This window comes from Sinocyclocheilus grahami, unplaced genomic scaffold (assembly GCF_001515645.1).
Source record: "Sinocyclocheilus grahami isolate Dianchi unplaced genomic scaffold, SAMN03320097.WGS_v1.1 scaffold72.1, whole genome shotgun sequence".
Taxonomy (NCBI): Eukaryota; Metazoa; Chordata; class Actinopteri; order Cypriniformes; family Cyprinidae; genus Sinocyclocheilus; species Sinocyclocheilus grahami.
In genome coordinates, this window is record NW_015505251.1 from 1,468,669 (window position 1) to 1,489,656 (window position 20,988).

A 20,988-nucleotide genomic window follows, 5' to 3' on the forward strand; every position below is an offset into this window, starting at 1 on the left:
CGCTGAACTCATACATCATCTGCCCAGAGCTGCTTCCGTGTACAACTGTTGGGCGCAAGCTACATTAAAGCGATTATTACGTTTTGAATATGGATATTTTTCTTACAAAAATGCATCGGTTCGCTTTTTATTTAACTTCTTTTAGACTGATGCATGCAACACCCGCTGAGTGGCATTAAACAGCTTGAAAGATCAAAGACCATTTTTAATAACTCAGACTGGATTCGTCTGAAAGAAGACATATACACCTAGGATGAATTTAGGGTGAGTCATTTATGAGCTAATTTTCATTTTTGGGTGAACTAACCCTTTAACATCAGTCAGTCAAGCATTATAATATGATAATCAAGTATTATTTAAATCACAGAACTTTAGTAATTATAATTTAAACTTGATAACCATGTATGAATGCATATTAGTCATTTTAACTGAACTGGTGGTGGTGCTTTTTTGGTCATTCAGTGTTTCTGTAAAAAAATTGGGAAAAACATAAAACAAAAAAGCTGATAAGATAATAATGATACGAATTCTACTAATAAGAACAATATGAAACGCACCAAGGATTAATGAGCTGATGGATTCATGAATATTAATCAGGTTGTGTGCATTCGCTAGAACTGATTTGCTGAAATGAAAACAGGGACGATAATAGGTGAGCGTCAGCCAATGAGATTGCCGTTTGCGCATTAGCTCCGCCCACTACCGGAGAAAGCGGCAGTTCTTAAAAGCTGAAGAATTCCAAAGGAACTCTGTTATTTTGACAGCAAAATACAACAAAGAATATTGTTTACATGTAGCGTGTCAATTCTCTCTATCTCTCTCTGCGTGTGTGTGAGACAGTGACGCCATGTTGCTTCAAGCGCATCATTCTGCACACCGGATGCGCACATTGTAAGCGCTTCGTGCTCATAGACTAAATAAAAACAGTTCATGCTGCACTGTATTTGTTTTGACCTATCGTATCTATCATATGTTGTTGCCTTATTAAAAAATATGCTATACATGCAAAAGAAATGTATTTTAATTTTATAGTATATACTTGTATATAAATACATTCATGAATGTTTTTAATGAATGGATTTTATAATAATACAAATAGCAATGTGTAACATGTTACCATATTTAGTGCAACACTTTTATTTGTTCCACACAAAATATTGTTTTTTCACTAAATGTTTGGATTTCTAAAATTATTGTGCACTGATTTTTCTAGAATAACTTTTGCTGCCGAATTATCCACTAACCTAGATTATGAAATTTTTTTTTCATAGATTATAAATATACATAGGCCTATATTTTTTCATATTTATTGTTTATATTATTTTTCTTTATAATGAAGTAGTCTGTATCTAGTAGATTGTGAAAATGATTATCAGCTCCACACACAGAGATATATAAATTCTACATTTATTCAAATGGGGGGAAAAAAACTTCACTGGTATCGGATCGGTATCTGTATCGGCCAATACCGAACCCTAGGTATCGGAATCGGAGGGGAAAAAGGCGGATCGGAGTATCCCTACCAGAGTGAAGATTTAGTCGCATATGCGAGTGATTTACTCGCAATGTAGAGGGTTGTATTAGTTTAAGTAGTCGCTATAGGCCCTGCTGAACCTTGTTTGAGTGATAGATTTCAGTGCTGAGATTAATTTAAAATTGCTGCCCTGGCTAAGAATGAGCATTATTCAGACATCAGCTATGTGCAGATAATGCATTTCTCAATTAACATGCAAATGTTTAATTAGAATAAAATCTCAAAGCCAAAGAAGGCAAGATCTATAACAAGATACAAGCACTACAATCAAATAAAGACAGCCAAGAGCAAGCTGAGAGCACATTTTATCTCAACTGCAGAGTCAACAGCAATATTTAGCTCCTATATAGGAAGAGCGGCCTGACCTATAAGGGCTCTACAGTGCGACCATTTCAGTCGCATTTGTGAATGAAAAGTACTGCGTGCGACTATGAAATAATATTTAGGAGCACCTGTGCGACTGACCCGATCAGCATATTTGTGTTTGCGCTGAGGGAGCGTCAAAGGTTCTAATATACGTACGCGTTTCTGCAGCGTTGAGTAATGCATCACAGACGTATCCTCTCATTATAACAAACAAAGTGTTGACGGGGTGTACATAAGATATTAATTGTGCAGTGTAGAGAGCGTTGCCGATTATAATGGAGTTTTGTGAGATCGGGATAAACTAAGATTTAATGATTAAGGGAGTTTTCAAATGTGATATTGATTTAATACAACAGTTCATTAAATAAGAAGTTAATATTAAGTGACTTATATTGTCTGACAACAACACAATTGCCTTATTTTGCTCTATTTCATCAACGAAAATAGTTTTTTTTAAAAAGTAACAGCTGAGCCGCTGCGCACCGCCATTCAAACACTGCAGTGATTCGTTTATAAATGAACTGCGTTTTTAAACGAATCTAGTGAGTCAATGATTCAATTACCCATTCATAAAGACAGTCACGTACTTCGTTCCTGAATGACTCAGCTTTTCGAACGAATCAATTGAATGAATGATTCAGTGATAAAATCAGTGGCTTGACGCCAGCTGCTGGCAGTTTTAGTTAAATTTTTAAAGCATCTTTTCTGTTTTTTTAAATCATTTCTATATTCAAAATGTTATATTTAAAACATTAACCTCAACATGAATTTATTAATTTAATTGCACTCATGCGACCTCTGAGCCTTATTAAACGTCTGAAAATACACATACAAGCCACTTGTGTGTTCTTCTGTGCCATCTCTGCAGCACAAATGTATTTCTTAAATACTGATTTCATTTGATTGGTAACTTGTTATTATTCTACTTGTTTTTATTCTGTTGTTTTAATTAGAAATGTTAAAAAGCTTATAAATATATATTTTTGATTTTGACATAAAAGATGACACTTTTAACGTTAGAAAAATGGCGTTACAAAGGTAAAAACTAAATTCCCTGTAAATCACTTTGAGTCAACTATCACCTCGTAATGGGAAGGTTAATTTATTTATCTGAATTTTTGATTACTGATTAGAAGGTGCTCCTAAATTTTTTAAATTAGGAGCACAAGCTCTCCTAAAAAGAAAAGTATCCGTAGAGCCCTGCCTATGAGCTCACACTGAGAGAGTTAAACCCTCACTCCAGGAGAGCAATGACTCCTGAGACACTGTTAACATGAGAACAGCAAACCTTCCATCATAAATACTAGGGCTGGGAAAATAAATCGATGCATCGAGAAGAGAGAAATGATTCGGGATCGATTCTGAGATTTTCTGAATGCATCGCGATTAGGGATGCAATGATTCACTCAACCCACAATTCGATTTGACTCACGATTTTGATTTTACGATTCGATTCACAATTTTTTTTTAACAAAATGAGATTTAAGAAATTATAAATTAAATGCGTCTTTTTATTATTGCTTGGACAAAATACTGTACGTTTCTTTGTGAAAATTGAAATATAACACTATAATAATATAGCACTTGTAAATTATTGCTCTTTTGTTGGTTTTGATTGCTTTTATTGTCCTCATTTGTTAGTCGCTTTGGATAAAAGCGTTTGCTAAATAACCAAATTTAAATATAAGCCTAATGTAAATGTAAATAACAAAACTAAATTAAAATTTTAAAACAAGCCCCAAATCATATAAATAACACAAATAAAAGAAATCTCTTCATATAAACAAACTAAGGCTTTGTCTGTGCTCTTTCCATTTAAAATGAGGCAACCACTGCATTTTAATCATGATCCAAACAAAGATGCTGCATACATGCAACATGAGCAGTTTTTAATCTAAATTACACTGTATAATTTCGAAATTTGAAGCAAAACAGAATGGTTTGACTTCAGTTTTGTGAAAATATGCATAAAAATATCTGCATGAAACAGCAGACGAGCTGAATGAGACGCAGATTCACTCTCTGCCAGCAGGTGGCGCTTAAAGCATTTCCTTGGTTTCCGCTGTAAACAAAGCAGTGCTTATGAACTTTAATATGCATTATACAGAGGCAAGAGGAAAAGAAAAATACCATCGAAAGATGTAAGTTCCCCTCAGACATACATTCATATAAACTCCTACCCCTAATTGAATCGCGATTTGTTTAGCATCTCAACCGATTTGAATCGTCACATATAAATCGATTTTCAACCGACTTGCGGTTAATCGTTACATCCCTAATCGCGATTCTTTCTTGAATCGATTCTGAGCTTAGTTTTAAACAGCAGATGGCACTGCATGCTTTAGAAATGGCCGTACTCTGCTTGTTTACAAATCCTTACACACACTTGAACATAAAATAATCATTCATAAAATTCAAAAAGGTTGAAGCGAATTACAAAGGTGTTCACAGTGGCTGTGTTTACATTAATCTCGCGTCATAAAATAACAACTAGATTCGAGTGCCAACTGCGGTTAAAATCGCGATGCATTCAGAAAATCTAAGAATCGATCCACGAATCGATTCTGCATCGATTTATCGTCCCAGCCCTAATAAATACCCACATCTCCATTATACCAACACTTTGTGTCTACCGAGCAATGTGCCGCGTGTTTATTTTTACAACAAACCCTCGCAGGCTTCAATCTGCCAAGCGTTCAGTGCACAAACACAATGTACTCTTGTATGAGTGACTCTATTATGAATTTGTAACTATATATAGCCTTTTTAAGATGTTGTGCAACAGGATTCCTGGTAATTTTTATCTTGGTCATACGGACACAGTTTTTTTTTTTTAAATGAATGAAACAGGCATTGCTCTTAGACTTATACATGTGATGAAGGCTAGTTAAACTGTGCTGCAAATTAACAAAATTCATCTAAAATAAATATAATAAAATCACTTTACAAGTAAAATACCACGACTGAGGTGCCCTTGAGCAAGGCACCGAACCCCCAACTGCTCCCCGGGCGCCGCAGCATAAATGGCTGCCCACTGCTCCGGGTGTGTGTTCACGGTTTGTGTGTGTTCACTGCTGTGTGAGTGCACTTTGGATGGGTAAATGCAGAGCACTAATTCCGAGTATGGGTCACCATACTTGGCCACATGTCACTTCACTTCACTTTAAAACTAACCAGTCGAGTAAGAAAGTTTAAAGCCCATGAATAAATCAAATATAAAGAGCGGGCTAATGAGAACAAAACCTCTTTGCGTGCCCCAAGAACAGATTTTGAAAGGGTTCAAGTATCATTTCTGTATGGCCAGCAGCTGAGCTCTATGCATTGAGAAAAGCCTGAATAACTCGAACACAGATTCTATTCATGTGCGCTGTATGAAATCTGCCAAAGAAGAAAATAAACTGTTGAGGCATGCGGTCAGCTTGTCACTGCCTCCATTTCTCCCCTACTATTGTCCTAATGAATCCAGCAGTAATGCATTAAGATGCCCCCTGGTATTCTACCAGTATTCACACAAATTGCCCAGGATTTGCTGCCAGTCTAGCAGTACTATTGACATTCATGCTAGTGAATCTATGCAGAGTGGGAAGATAACATCCTTTCAACAGTACCGCATTTTTAATTTTTCTTTTTAACCAAAGTAACATTTAACTTTTCAGAAAGTTTATAAAACAAAAGCACTTCTAAATAGTGGTCGACCGATGTGTGTTTTTTGACAGCTGATGCCGATATCTTGGAAAGCAGGGTGGCAGATGGCCGATATAATTAGATTTATTTTAATTAATATTCAAGAAATTTGAAATCATTTGAAAATTGATTAAAAAATAAATGTGTAAAATAAACTGTTATCCTTTAGATCAGTGTTTCCCAACCGGGGTGCCGTCTGTCGAGAGCCGGGGTGCAGTGTAAAAAATATTTTTTTGCTGAACTCTCCTCCTGTCAGCATTCAATTCACACGGACCGACCGTCACGCAGAGAACATGCGATCATGCAGCATACAAATGCAAACTTCACAAGATCTCACAGCTGGATTCGACTAAGTCTGCAAGGTTTGTGAAATTAAATGTTTATTATTCATTCAAAGATTTGTTAAAATGATATAAATGTGTATTTGCTGAATGCTGACGGCAAACGAGAAAGTATTATGTTTGCCTTTCTATTACTAATAATATAATACTTTGTATACATTTTAATACCTTTGTTTAACCGTTTTATCTGATTATTAGACAGACTTTTTCCGTATTAGACAGAACTGTTAACGACGACAGTGAACAAGAGGGAGAATGCGAGCACTGTGTGCTCAGGCGAGGCCGTTCTCAGCACTGTCAAAATAAAAGTACGGTGTGCCTCGAACGCATCAGCCAAACAGAAAAGCTTATCGGCCGATGCAGATATTTGAAAAATGCCAAATATCGGCCTTGGCGATATATCGGTCGACCACTACTTATAAATCAAGTGGGAGGGTTTCATTTAGTCAACATCTCATTTTTGTAATCACGCATACTTTGTATGGGCAGGTTGCACATGCGCATTGACTTGGTTTTAATCTAATCAATTGTTCCACAAGGTGGCAACACTGGCCTGGGAAACACCACCTGGCTCACAAATAGCACTTTGATTTGCAGTTCATTGACAGGAGCATGTTGGCAAGCGTGTTGTATGATACTTTAATAAGCCTATACAATACTTAAAGGCACAAATTTTTTAAAGTAATTTTTTGCTGTTTGTTTCTATTGCACGCTGTTTTGGCACTGTTTAATGTGGAGTGACCGATCGCTGTAGCGCCAGAGTGACAGATCCTCCACTTTAGTACCAGTTTCAGCATGAAATAAACATGAATGAACATCCGTTCATAGTTAAAAGATGTTAAAAGAAAGAGTACAACTTACTGTCTCAACAATCCTGTCTCATGTAATCGCACAATTAGTGCTTCAACTGTGGAAAGACGTCAATGCAACAGCTTGTAAACAATTTCACGTAACATCACATTTACCTCAGAAACAAACACATTAATGTAGTACCAACTGACTCTCGTTTATATTTTATAGCATTACTTTTTTTTTCCTTGAGAAAATTTGGCATGCACAGTACCTGATATACATCCAGAATTGAATTCTAATCGAATTTAAATTGAATTCGCAAATCGAATGCTTCCGAGTCAGAATAAAATTGAGAAATCTGTGTCAATACCCAGCCCTATTAGTAACCCTCTAAATCAACATCCAAACACACAGAGCAGATGTGGATACACTTCTCACGTTTTTGTCAGGATAACAAAGTTCAGTTTGTTATGTTGTTTTGAATTATGTATGTACATTTGGGGTAATGTTTATCTTGTATTTCTTAGTGAAAAGTGTCGCTCATCAGTTAATTATGTATAAAGGGTAGTCATAATAAGCAAGGCTTCAGCCTACACCTTTTTCGGTAATTATGTTTATTTATTTATTTTGTGAAAAGTTGTCTGTGAGGACCGAAATAAAATTATTGATTGATTAGCTCCTGCAATCAATATCTTCATTAAGTTGTTCATAGAAAGCCAGGCTACATCCTCTGCAATGGAGGAGGGGTAAACAGCTTTACATATTCGACTGGTTTTAATCTCTCCCTCATTACCTCATACTAGGGGTATGCGATATTGACAAAAAAATTATATCTCGATATTTTATCGATAACGATAATTAGATTATATTTTGCTGAGTGTGTTATTGTGCTAGTACCTTAAGGACTGCCGAAGACAGCTGACTCCTAATGTTTTTAATATTCTTCATATTCTGTGTGGTGGTCAGTTCATACTGATAGAAATTAATCTTTTCCAATAAGTTTAAACTGATTTTTGCATTTTATGGGCATTTTTACCTTTATAAAGCCATTTTTTCTAAAAGTGTCCCTTATCTTTTGAGTCAAATTCTTACATTTAATCAGGGAATTAGAATAATAAGACATTTGGGCTGTTACCAAGCAAATTAAATCAACACAGAAGCTGCATCTGAAGTGGCATTTAGATGTATTTACACACATGTATTTTGTTTAATGCAAGACCTGAATGCATTTAACCTGCCATTACAAATGCATAAATAATGTTTTGATATATTAAACATAAAACGTTGAATACTGATATTTGAAATGATTTAAAACATGAAAAAAAGAAGAAAAGAAAAGAAAGAAAAAGTAGAAATTTGAAATTAAAACCGCCAGCAGGTGGCAGCAAATCACTGTTAATAAGTGAGTCATTGCGATTGAACCGAATCATTTAAACGGTTGATTCATTCAAGAACGAAACACCTTCATGTTGCTCAGAGACACAAAACAGCACTGTGGCTGTATTCAGAATGATTTTTGTTGGCGAAATAGAGCAAAAACAAGCAATATGGCGTCTAAAACGCAAATCTCTTAATTAACTTATTGTTTATTGAATTCAATGTCACATTTGTAATCATGATAATTTTTGGAGAAAAACGGCACTCTTCATGTGAAATTTAATAACTATATGAAGTGGTATAAATATATACATTTTCTGCCATCATGTCTTGAATTTAAGATCATTCTAAATGCATTTTAATAGACTAAATCACGCAGTGAAAGAAAACACACTAAATGCACACACACACTAGTCTCGACTTGCATGCGCTCTGAAGGGATGTTTTGAATGGCTTTTGCAAAATACTCGATAATGTCAAATCGCACATCGTTAAAACAACAATTACGATATTAATCGCAGACAATATATAATCGCACACCCCTACCTCATACTGATGATTAAAAGCTCTTATCTGTCCACCTCATGCACGTTCGAAGGTTAATTACTCTGTGTTCGGGACCTCAGGCCAAATTTATCCTCATATAGCTGCAAGACAACTCAACTAGACCAAACTAGATTAAAATAGCACATGTATTGTCATTGCATCAAAAAAAAATTCTCACAGTGGCCCATTACGATGACGTCTATCCTGACGGGACACAAAAGGGTTGTTTATGTACAGGCTTTGTCTAGACCTCCCGTAGACATCTGCTTATTGATTCTTCATGACAGTGAACTAGTGATCTTTTCAGCTGTCAAACTCCCTGGTAAATCCATACTGTACTTCACTGTGTTCAAAGGTTTAATGAGGTATGAGCGCTCCTCAAAAAAGATTATGATTATGTCTACTGCACATTCACAGATTTGCCGATGCATTTTCTATAGTTTGCCATACACAGTGGTGTGTGGGTTTGTGAACTTACAGCTCGTCACGTTGCCTCTGTGACAGCACCATTGTAGCGGCGGGGACGGGACGGGGCGGGGGTGGGGGTCAGGTGTAGAGTGTGCAGCAACTGCTGTCTCCTTGGCAGGAGATCAGAGATAGGATGCCGGGTCTGGCTGGCAGGGCGGTCAGCAGCACACCCCAAACACTTCTCCTTAAATTCGGTCTCCAGGAACACCACACATTGAAAGCCTGCAGGCATCTACCAACCAGACGGTCCCTGCATCTGTGGAGGAAAAGGACACATTCGTCATTCACAATAACAGACCTCCTGGTTGGAATCAGAATGCAAATAAGCACAGTCCAGATGAGTAGTGGTCACACAAGCTTAAGGCAACAGTGGAAATATGCTAGTGACCCGGTTTCCTGTGACGGTATCTTTGGGGGCTAACACACATTTCATCAGGTGTTCCATCTGCTCTATTTCCCCCAGCACACATCTCATTCTAGCCTGCATTCAGTCCTCTCTATCGGCTGCCATGTGTAGCGTTTTGTTACGGACTCCTGCTGCCCCTGTCGGGAGCTCTGAACACGTGTTAAAGGGACCGCTGACCCAGATTTTAACATCAACCTACTTCTGCACTCCAGTGAGATACACAGTTTGACAGCAACAAGCAGGACTCTAAATTTCTCTCAGCTAAAAGAGAGATCACTATCTAGTCGGGATGGCAAAAGCACTGCTACTTTACAACAAGAGTATATTGAGAGAGGCCATATTACAATAGTACTAAAGCCAAGCACAAACTACAAGCCTGAAGATCACAAGAGCTGGTCAACCCTGCCAACAGTGCTGGGTATCATCCACTACCTGATACATATCTCACAGTATGATTGATGTATGAAAGTGTAAACAGTCAATTTTCTTTGAGCAAATATAAACAGATAGGAGAAGGGGTGGGCAAAACAGCCAAAATTTTATTTCACTCATAGGACTTGTATTTTAAGTTTGAAGTTTATTTACTTTTCTGCTTAGCAATACTGAGATTGAATTATAGCAGAAAGTACATTGAAAGATAAAATTGCAAGGAAAAAAACAAAATACAAAGATACCAGAGAAATATAAAAACAATTTTCCAAACAAATTCAATAATACTACAATTTAAAAAAATAAATAAATAAAAGATATGTTAAAGGGATAGTTCACCCAAAAATGAAAATTAGCCCATTGTTTACTCCCCCTCAAGCCATCCTAGGTGTATATAGTCTCGCGTAGCCAGACCTTCGGACTGACGGCTGAAGGTCTGGAATCCATGGCCGCTTTCATTGGTCAAGGCCCGCCCATGAGGCCGTTTGACCGACATGTCAAACAACCAATCACAGTTCGTTTCGTTCATCGTCACGTTTCGGGCATGGAAATGTCGCCACAATAACAGACCCGTGTGTAAAACTCTCGGACGTATTTTATAGCTTCTATGCCGCGAACTTTAAATATTTCACATACTTTTGAAAATGCAGCGTTTAGTTGATCCTGATAAGCACTCGTCGTCACAGTTGTAAGCACGACGGCTTTCTTCTTTCGTGAGAGGGTTTGGCGTCACGGCATCTTTGTTTCTAGGCGGAATGTTAAAGAACGCGATACGCACGTCTACCGGAAATCCTGTATAATTCAACCAATCCGACGACAACTTTGAAACTCCTGAAGTGTTTCCACTTTTGTGTGCCATATGCATCAGACGTTTAGCCAACGGTCCGTGGGCGTGACGTCTGAGGCTGAGACTAAGGCGTATATGACTTCCTTCTTTCAGATGAATCCAATCGGAGTTAGGTCTATATTAAAAATCGTCTTTGATCTTCCAAGCCGTTTAATGGCAGTCAGCGGGTGTTGCAGTTCATCAGTCCAAAAGAAGTGAAATAAAGCGCATACATCCATAATAAAAAGTGCCTCACACGGCTCCAGGGGGGTAAACAAAGGCCTCCTGAAGCGAATAGATGCGTTTTTGCAAGAACATAATAATCACTTTAATCTAGCTTGCGCCAACAGTTGTACACGGAAGCAGCTCCGGGAGGATGACGTAAGATGTCGGCGTTGCGCATGCGCCGGTGAGTCTCATGAAAACCAACATTTGTTTACAGGAGCAAAGGAAGCAAATTTTCCTTACTTTAGCAAAGGAAAACCAGTCTCCTCTTGGTTTATATCGAAACCCTCCGACATTCTTCTTTACAAATCCTCATTTGTACTTCTAATTCATGATGTTGTTTTGTTTTGATCTCTCCGCTGCGCTTCCGCGTTCGTCACTTCTGAGCGGCGCATGCGCAACTCCAGCTATGTCATCCGCCCGGAGCTGCTTCCATGTACAACAGTGAGCGCAAGCTAGATTAAATTGATTATTGCGTTTTAAATATGGTTATTTTTCTTACAAAAATGCATCGATTCGCTACAGGAGGCCTTTGTTCACCCCCCGGAGCCGTGTAAGGCACTTTTTATTGTGAATGGATGCGCTTCATTTCACTTCTTTTGGATTGATGCACTGCAACACCCGCTGACTGCCATTAAACAGCTTGGAAGATCAAAGACAATTTTTTATATATCTCCGACTGGATTAGTCTGAAAGAAAGGCTAATTTTCATTTTTGGATGAACTAACCATTTAAGCATATCTTTTAGGATGTTAAGCAATGGTTTGCTCATTGTCTCATTGATGAATTTGTTTATTCCAAACACGCAGCTTTTCACTTAAGACGTTAATTTCTCTGTTCTTCATTATTGACCATTTCCTTCAATAACAACTTTGTCAAATGAAACGAAAATCAGTATCAAGATTAAATCAGTATCAAGTATCAGTAAATTGACTGGCACTGATACAAATTACTACAATTTTGGTACTGAGACAACCATAGTGACTAGCTTTATGATACAGCACTACTCTGCACTGTTCAGGAAATCCCATTGTGGAATTGAGAATATCATCCTGGAAACAAACAGCCTGACTAATAAACAGCTAATCCAGCCATTAGAGTCAGTGCTCTCCGAGACACGTGAGGGGAAACACTATAAGCCTCTTAGAGACCTGCATCTTGCTATAGAGGGTCTATGGGACTACTCATGAAGAACAAGAGGTTAGCATACCACATTCCTCACCCGAGCCCTGAACACTCAAAAGACATCCAAGACACTCAAAAGACATTCCACACATTTACCAACACATAAATCTGACAGGTTCAGAACCGAGCCACAGACCAAGGAGACCAAAAAACAACAGCGGTTAAGTGAGCTAACGTGCTTTCAAACCAAATAGTATTAATAAGAATCAGAGAACAGTCTTTATCAACAATTGACCTACTGGGCGAAATGTTTCTGTAAATTGCCAGATCCTAAGCACCACTTGAACTTTGAACGACTAGAGAGGCTCTGAGATGCTGACAGGCCTGTCATTATAACGGTTCAGATAATCACTGAAAAATAGCAAAGAATTCAAACCACCATGTCATGAAAGCTTCAGTATGCTAGCCAATCCCAGCAGCGTTACATGTGATGTGCACCAGACCTCTTTCCCCTTTTAACAGCAAGGGCAGCAGGAGACGGTGCCAGGAATGTGAATGATATGCATGAATACTATCCAATTCAAGTACACCCAATTTACCAGTGGCAGTATATTTGTTGCTTCCAGTACAATTTCATATGAGAGTGGGCTTTGGGACCTCTGCAACACTAACTGTAATCTTTGAAAATGAGATTAGGATCAAAAAAGTGGGTTCAGGCCACAAAGAGCATAATGAGCTCTTGCAGTTATAAGTTTATACATTCTCAAATATGCAGGCCCAAGTCACACTTCGTACCAAACGGAGCCATAACATATAATCCTGGCCGTTTCAGCATGTAAACAAAATGAATCAAAAACAATAACAAGATGTTACTAATCCACCATCTTGAAATCTACATTTCACACATCAGACATCAGAGTTTTTAGTCGCCATGGTGAAAGCATTACTGATCCTCACTGGCACTGAAACTCATCATGACCTCTTTGCAGACGCACATCCACGGAGCGAACCAAACCCACAGTAACAGTACTTCATGCCACGCCACCTCCATCCCAGTCACTTCAAACTGCCTGTTGGGACTCCACAAACACACAATTATCCTGCGTTATTTCAGCCAACGGTTTGGAGGGGTCTCTAGCAACCATCTGTGTGCAGCCGAACCACACAGCTGAGGCAAAAACAGTTCAGTACTGATTATCCGTTCCTGCTATAAAAAGACCAACGCTGAGCACTAACAAGAGCATGTGATTAAGACAAAGACTGAAACAAAGAAATCAGGCATCTGCTGCATTCTGGTCTTCACCGTTTGTTTATTAGTATGAAAATAATGAGAGATATTCAACAAGGACCTAGGCTAGATTAACATAACACAAATATGGATGCACCGAATTTTCGGCCACCAAAAATTATCGGCCGAAAATGGCATTTTCGGTTTTCATCCAAAAGAGAAAACAGGCCGAAAATACGAGTCAAAAATATACATATAATATATATGGCGCGCCCCTCCCCACCCCGCTCTGCAGTGTTCAGCGTGCAGGTTTCACTCTCCTTGTCACTGCGCGGTTTGATGCGACGCTCAATATTCCACTCTATGAATGTGCTTGTGTACCGCTCATCCTCCCCAAAAAAGCAAAGTCCGCTCAAACAACATGCTGATAGGGAATTTCTATGTAGTATACTTGTTCCTGTTTGCAGTAGCGCTACTGTGCTGTAACTAGGCATGGGCCGATTACCGGTTTCAAGGTATACTGCGGTTTGAAAATTTCACGTTTCAAAACCACTAATATTTTTCGTTATACCGTTCCTGCGGTATGCGCTTTTTTTCATGTATCCTCAAAGACTTAAAGTGAAGGAATCCCTTAGGTTGAGTGCAGTGTAGAGAGTAACACGACCCTCCTCCTCCTGTTGGTGTGAGCGAGCGGTCAGTCACGCGTGTGTAGGATAGGGTTGAACGATTAATTACATTTGCGATATGAAAAAACGAAATTTTTCAATCGCAGAGGCTGCGATTACACTCAGTCACGTGACACGCGAGAGGAAAGAGGTGTGTTCGACTTGAAGATCGATTGGTGTAGCCTATGACATCAAAGTACGACGAGAGAAAGCATAAGGAGATGTCCACTCTCTTATAGCTCTCGCAGTACTTTGATGACACACACCCATCGGTCTAAGCACTGTTGCTTCAAGTTAGTGTTGGGCGATATGCTCAATTTTCATATCGTCAGCCTGTGAGATCACCGATATGTGATATTATCATGGTAATTTATGTAATTATTTACTTAGTTTCATTGCGAGAAAGTGAACCAACTCCAGCATAAGGCTAAAAGCAGCCTAATGTTTTTAATATGACTGAATTTGTATTTAACATGATAAATTAATAGAAACATCATAATTACTAATTATAATGCTTACATTTCCTCAGTTATTCAAAAAGCAGCAACAGAAAAGAGCAAAGACCATTACATTACCAAAGAACATCATCACAAGCTCAGTCTAGTGCAAGTTTATGCACTTTAAAAACACTCCCGTTAAACTCAGTGAATCTACACTATATAATGAATAAATCTCTTACACTTACATCGCACGTACATCTGCACTTTGTTGTTTATAATGAGAGAATTTGCGAGTCAGAATTCAGTCAGCGCGCAATGAACAACAGAACTCCGCTGTTTCAGTGATGACTCATCTGAACGCCTCTGATTGGCCATTGCATTCATAAGCTCAGCATAATCGTGTGTGATTGGTTAGAACGCACAATACTGTAAAAACGCGGAAAAAGAAATATAGGCCTAATATTAATTAGATGGTATTACTAGCCTGATAATAATAATAATAATAATAATCGTCTTGCTATCATCAAAGGCATCAGCCACAGGCGATATCTCTGTCTATCGTCGATACACGATACTAGCGTCTATCGGCAAAACACTACTTCAAGTCGAGCGCAGGCCATCAGCAAAAAAAGAAAATAAATAAAACTGTAAACAGCCAAAGGACGTAATTAGAATGGGAGATTGATTGGTTTGTGAAAGCGAAGAGAAAAGCCATAGATGAAGTCGCACAGACCCAGGCAGGTGCTGGTCATTTAAAAGCTAAATGCAGAAAATATGACGAGGCATATCTTGCTCTCGGCTTCACTCACCGTGTCTATACCAGACGCTACAGTAGTTGCGTCACAACGCAACAGCTCTACACTGACGCGACAAAGCAACCATTGCAAATCATTTTAACTTTGTGTCAGTACGTCATAAATAGAACAAGACATCAGTTTAATGTCGGGTTTTGTCGTGTCGCGTCTCATCCAGTGTACACAGCATCACTGATTATAATGGTTCTACTGTATTTTACAGCTTGCGTCCGGTGTAGACATGGTCTTTAATGTCGTTGGTGAGGAAGAAAGCCTGTGTGTGTCCTATGCCTTAGCAGACAGCATGAAACCCACAAAAAATAAATAAATAACAGAGAGAAAATAATTATAATATTCTCTCTATGCTATTTTTCAATGTTTCAAGTGATGCAGGTGTATATTCCCCCTGCAGGTTTTATCAATTAAAAACAAGCATTAATTTTTCATAACATTTAGTGAAATTATTTGGTACTCTGATGTGGGATGGGGATTCGGGAAAGATTTTTTAATAAGTTTAAAGGGGCGCGCGACCAAAAAAGTTTGAGAACCACTGGTCTAAAGTTAACAGACAGTGTTTAGTGCAGTCCACATGTTTACATGTGTTTATTACAGTGACTTTGAATTACCTAAAGTAGTGTGGTAAAGCAACAGATTTGTTTTTATATTTCTGCAATATACTTTAGTTTGTGTGATTTGTAACTGACTTTCATATTAATGTTTACACCAGGCTTATTTGTCAGTGCTTTTGGTCATAATTATTACGTTTACAAGGTTGAAGTTCAACAAATCAATCAATATACTACTGTGATTGTAGTTGTTAAATAAAAATGTCATTCATATAAATTCATGCATCACCTAATTTCATCGTAACATATAGGCCTGGCCTACAGAAACGAACATTTATGTTTAATCTATCTAATAGTGTGTTGGTCATACTATACAATGATTTATAGCTTGTCTTTGTTGAATAATACAGAACATAAAGAGCTTTAAAAAAATAATTGCATATTAAAATCGCAAATCGCAATATTGGTTAAAAAAATTATAATAAAATTTGCAATTAGATTATTTTCCTAAATCGTTCAGCCTTAGTGTAGGATGGCCGAACTTAAGGAGCTTCCCCTGGAACTTACGCGATCGGCAACTGGCTGTTTTTTGTCTTATTGCAGCTCGTCTCTGTTCTGGACTTGCACAAACTGTGTTACAACTAGGGATGCACGATATATCGGCCACCATATCGGTATCGGCCCATATCGGCTCATTTTTTCTGTTATCGGTATCGGCCTGATAAGAAAATTTGGCCGATATCTTAAAGCCGATAAATAATGCATTATTTCCTTCAGAGACACTTCAGATGCGCGCTGTTCGTTTGCAGCCTTTTGTGCAATTGTACATTGTAATATTGTGTTTATTTGATCATTTTCCAAAATGTTATTTATGTGAAAATATGAAGTCTGTAAACGCCCGTTAATACAGGCCAGAGACGTTGAAGACGGGCGCACAGAGAAAAATACTATAGCAGGCAGATCACTCACTGTTCATTATGCTCGAACTATTGGAAGAAAATCCTCAATACTGATTTGGGAGTTTATATTAATGTTTCTGAGGGGAACTGACTGTCTTCAGAAAAGTTTACGCGGTATTTTTTTAATCTCGTCTCTATAGTTCATATTAAAGCAGTGTTTCAGCGCAGTGCTGCTTTGTTTACAGCGGTAACCAAGGAAACACTGTATCTGGTGTTCCATGAGCGCCTCCTGCTGTCAGAGAGTGAATCTGCATCTCATTCAGAGCATCTGCTGTTTGTTTCGTTCAGGCTTGTAGTATAATTTCACAAATCTAGTCACAACATTCTGGTTTTGCTTCAAATTGGGTTATTATTAAATCAAATTAGGTGTATGAAATTATATAAAATGATATGTATTATATAACAAATTAAACAACAGAGCCCGAAAGGGGAACAGAGTCACGTGACAGACACAGTGATGAAGCTGGTATGTGTTTGCAGTACACAAGCCACGGTTAAGACAGCTGACTCCACACTGTGATGTGACACTCTCTCTCTCACGATGCGCAAAACTCCGCATTTGAACAGTCAATAGCAAATACTTAAACTAATAACAAAACAGTAGCTGATTCAGAAGCGCCAGATTGTCATAGCAAAGTCAGAATTACCTCCTCTCCTAGGTTCACAAAACGATCGTCCATAAAATGCATTGCTGTTCTGTTGTAAGTAATCTTAAAGATTCCTAAATGCATCTATTTTCGGAATGCCAAATAAAGTGCTTTTGTTTTTGCCTAGAAACACACAGCGTCTCCCTGACATGCTGCTTCAACACTAACTGCATTACTGAAACCACGCCTTCTTTCTTTGTGTGCACATTTGGGCGGCATTATGCAAATATTTCCACATAGTGAGGTAGATATGTGGGGGCGTGTTAGAACAAACCGTTTTAGGGGGGCGTGGCAGAGCCTTAACTTTGATAAAGAATATCTCTTAGGTTTTGAGACTTTAGTCTTTGTAACTTCAGGGATCTTATCTATGCACAATCAGCTTGTAACACTCCAAAGAGAAAGGAAAACTTGAAATCGCATCATATGACCCCTTTAACATTAAGGTTACACTTTACAATAAGGTTCCATTAGTTAATGTATTAACTATCATGAACGAACAATGAACAATACATTACAGTATTTATTCATCTTTCTTAATGTTAGTTAATGATAATACAGTTGTTCACTGTTAGTTCGTGTTAATTCAGAGTGCATTAACTGTTAACAAACACAACTGTTGATTTTAATAATGCATTAGTAAATGTTGAAATTAACATTAAGATTAATAAATGCTGAAGAACTATTGTTCATTCTTAGTTCACGTTAACTAATTAACCTTATTGTAAAGTGTTACCAATATTAATATAAATTCTGTCCAGCTTTATTGTGTTACTTTCAGTAAAAGTGTGGTTATTTTATTGGCTTGTGTTTTTTTTAATTATTGAGTTAAATTAAAAAGTCTTACAAAATAACTTTATATTATTTAATAAAATAATAATCATTACAAAGGATTTTCGGTTTCGGCCCAGAATTTTCATTTCGATGCATCCCTAAACACAAATGTTGATTGATAGTAGTGTAATCTCTTACCAGCATTTCCCATGCATCTCGATCCCAAAAACAGTCCTGCGAGTCTGTCATTTCAATAGCTTCTTTAGTTTAAGGCAGATGGCAAAAAGAAACATCCCTCTTTGAGGAATTGTGCAAGCTGGTAAACACAGCGGGCCAATAAAGCTTGGACTAATAATCACTTTTCTCATTCCCTTGATGGAATTGCCATGATTACCAGATCACAGTACATTTCCACTAAGGGAATGCTGAGTAGCAGCTCATCTGAATGGCAGAGAGTTTAAAAGATCAGAAGACGTGAGCCGAATATACAATGTAGCAGAACATTGTTATAAAGCATGACATGTCATGCCAGACACTGAAATTAATGTTTCTGAATGAAACTATTAATATAGACACTGCTATTCAGAAGTCTGAGGGCTGTAAGATTTTATTAATAAAACAAATGAATACTTTTATTCAGTAAGGATGCATTCAATAAATCAAATGTGACAGTAAAGTCATTTATAATTTTACAAAAGTTGCAACCTTTATGAGAATTAAAGCATCTTTACAGCGGAGTTAAGACTGCTTAAAATTTAAAGATGCAATGCCACATTAAAGCCAGACTAAATTATGCCAGCTCAGATCCACCCAGTGTCAAAGCATACAGTTGTAATTGGTGTAAATGCATTTAAGACACCTTCAAGCAGCATTAAACAGACTGAGTTGAGACACCAAAATGCCACTTCAGAAGCACTTCTGTGCCACCTTTGCAAGGTAAATTTGGCGTAAGAGACATTAATGTCTTTCAACAACATTAAACAGTTTTAATGTACGTTGATAATTCTGTTCAGTGAACTTAATCCAAGCTATAACATGCCTGCGATCATCAGCAACCATCCATGTTACCTGTCAAACAACTAGAGGGAGTGTACAGCAAACTTGGCACGATATCTTAAACCATTAGAGAATATCCAAAGCAAACAAGGTACCACATTTATTCAAAGCATTCACACCTTGATAAGCAACATGCACACACTTGCTTTTTCAGCATGCTTACATTTGCATGCAAGATGCTGTTAGTTATGCAGTAAGCAGTCATTCAATTAGTGCATTCATTGCTGCCTACATCTTTGCGCTGATATTTACTGCAGAAGTGATAATCACATCACGACAGATCATCACAGTAGTGTCCCGATGAGCAGAGCAGTACCGGTCTGCATGCAAAGAATCAGCTGACCTATATTTGTGACTGGTTCAAATCTTCAGCTCAACCCTAATGAAAGCATGTTATATACGCAAACGTGCTTAACAATTGTTAAACACCTCGGTTATGTTTCATAACCTTGAAGTAAACGAACATATAACGTCACGCTGTCCGAGTCGAGCATCTCATTATGTTTTGAGAATGATTTTGAAGCTCGTTTGAATACTAAACATGATCATAACTAACTCCAAATATGCTGTCAGTGTCTAGGTAAGTTAGGAAGTTCACTAGGTTTTGCAACACAGCCCTCATCACCCTTTTTCTCAACCGGTATGCAGCAAAAATGATCATTTGAATGGTCTAATTTTTCTGTGTTTACCCAAACAGAACTGCACACGGCAAGGTCAACATTGAATTTAACGTTTAGAGATGATAAAACAGAGGTATGCGTTGACACGGGCGTTAGCCAACTGTTGCTAGCTAACATGACATTGATGAAACGACGTGTTGAATCGCCGACAACATACACCTCTCTCGAGCCACTAAAACTGCAGACCTGAGCGGGATAGTTTCTTATATTTATAGCGATAACGTTCACGCAACACACACCCGTCGAGCTGTCGATATATTCACGACTAAAGGAGAAAAAACAGAAGCTGAAGTATTCCTCCAACGGCCGCGTCCGCCATTTTGAGACACCGAGAAAAGGAGGCGCAAAAATTAGATCTACAACAGGCGATTTTTATCAAACACAACCGCGAAGAGAGACACAAATGAGCTGTTCTTACCCTAAAGAGTCAGCACTGAAGGTTCTTCCTCAGAAGACGCTGGTAAGGAACGAAATAAGTGTTATTTTCGTGTTGAAAAGGGGGGCTGGAGTCTTGGGGTCTGCTCCTTGCAGCGCCGCATTCGCCTCTACAGCACGGGAGCGCGCATGGGCTGACTTCAGCAGGCGGAGGCGCGCACGCCCTTCAATCTCACACCCTCCTTTCAAATACTGTGGGCGTTTCTTCAATAAATATGCACCTCGTCGCCTAGTTTTGCGGATAACTTCAAAAACGGACCGTGAAAAATTATTTCTCACTTGAGCCACATTAATCTGGGTACAATCAGAGCGCCTGACCTCTATTTGTGAGAGTCAAAACAGCACCTGTGTCATGCTCAAACCAGTTTACATTATTAAGGGTTTGATTGTAATTTTTCAATCACCTGAAGCAAAATATGTGACCCTGGACCACAAAACCAGTCATTAGCAGCACGGGTATATTTGTAGCAATAGCCAACAATACATTGTATGGGTCAAACTGATTGATTTTTCTTTTATACCAAAAATCATCAGGATATTAAGTAAAGATCATGTTCCATGAAGGTATTTCCTACCGTAAATAAATCAAAACTTAATTTTTGATTAGTAATATGCATTGCTTTAAAGG

The 20,988-nt window shown here is 38.1% G+C and overlaps 1 protein-coding gene across 1 annotated transcript in view; it reads right to left on the reverse strand.

Moving 5' to 3' along the window:
• Positions 1-20,523, reverse strand: part of LOC107585584 (lissencephaly-1 homolog A-like) — a 52,254-nt gene extending 31,731 nt beyond the window's left edge. The window contains exons 1-2 of the mRNA XM_016272664.1: positions 20,344-20,523; positions 9,119-9,364 (exon numbers count right to left, since the gene is read on the reverse strand). Coding sequence (XP_016128150.1) covers positions 9,119-9,150 — 32 coding nt within the window. The 5' untranslated portion in view covers positions 9,151-9,364; positions 20,344-20,523. The remainder of the gene's footprint in view (positions 1-9,118; positions 9,365-20,343) is intronic.
• Between the last annotated feature and the right edge of the window lie 465 nt (positions 20,524-20,988).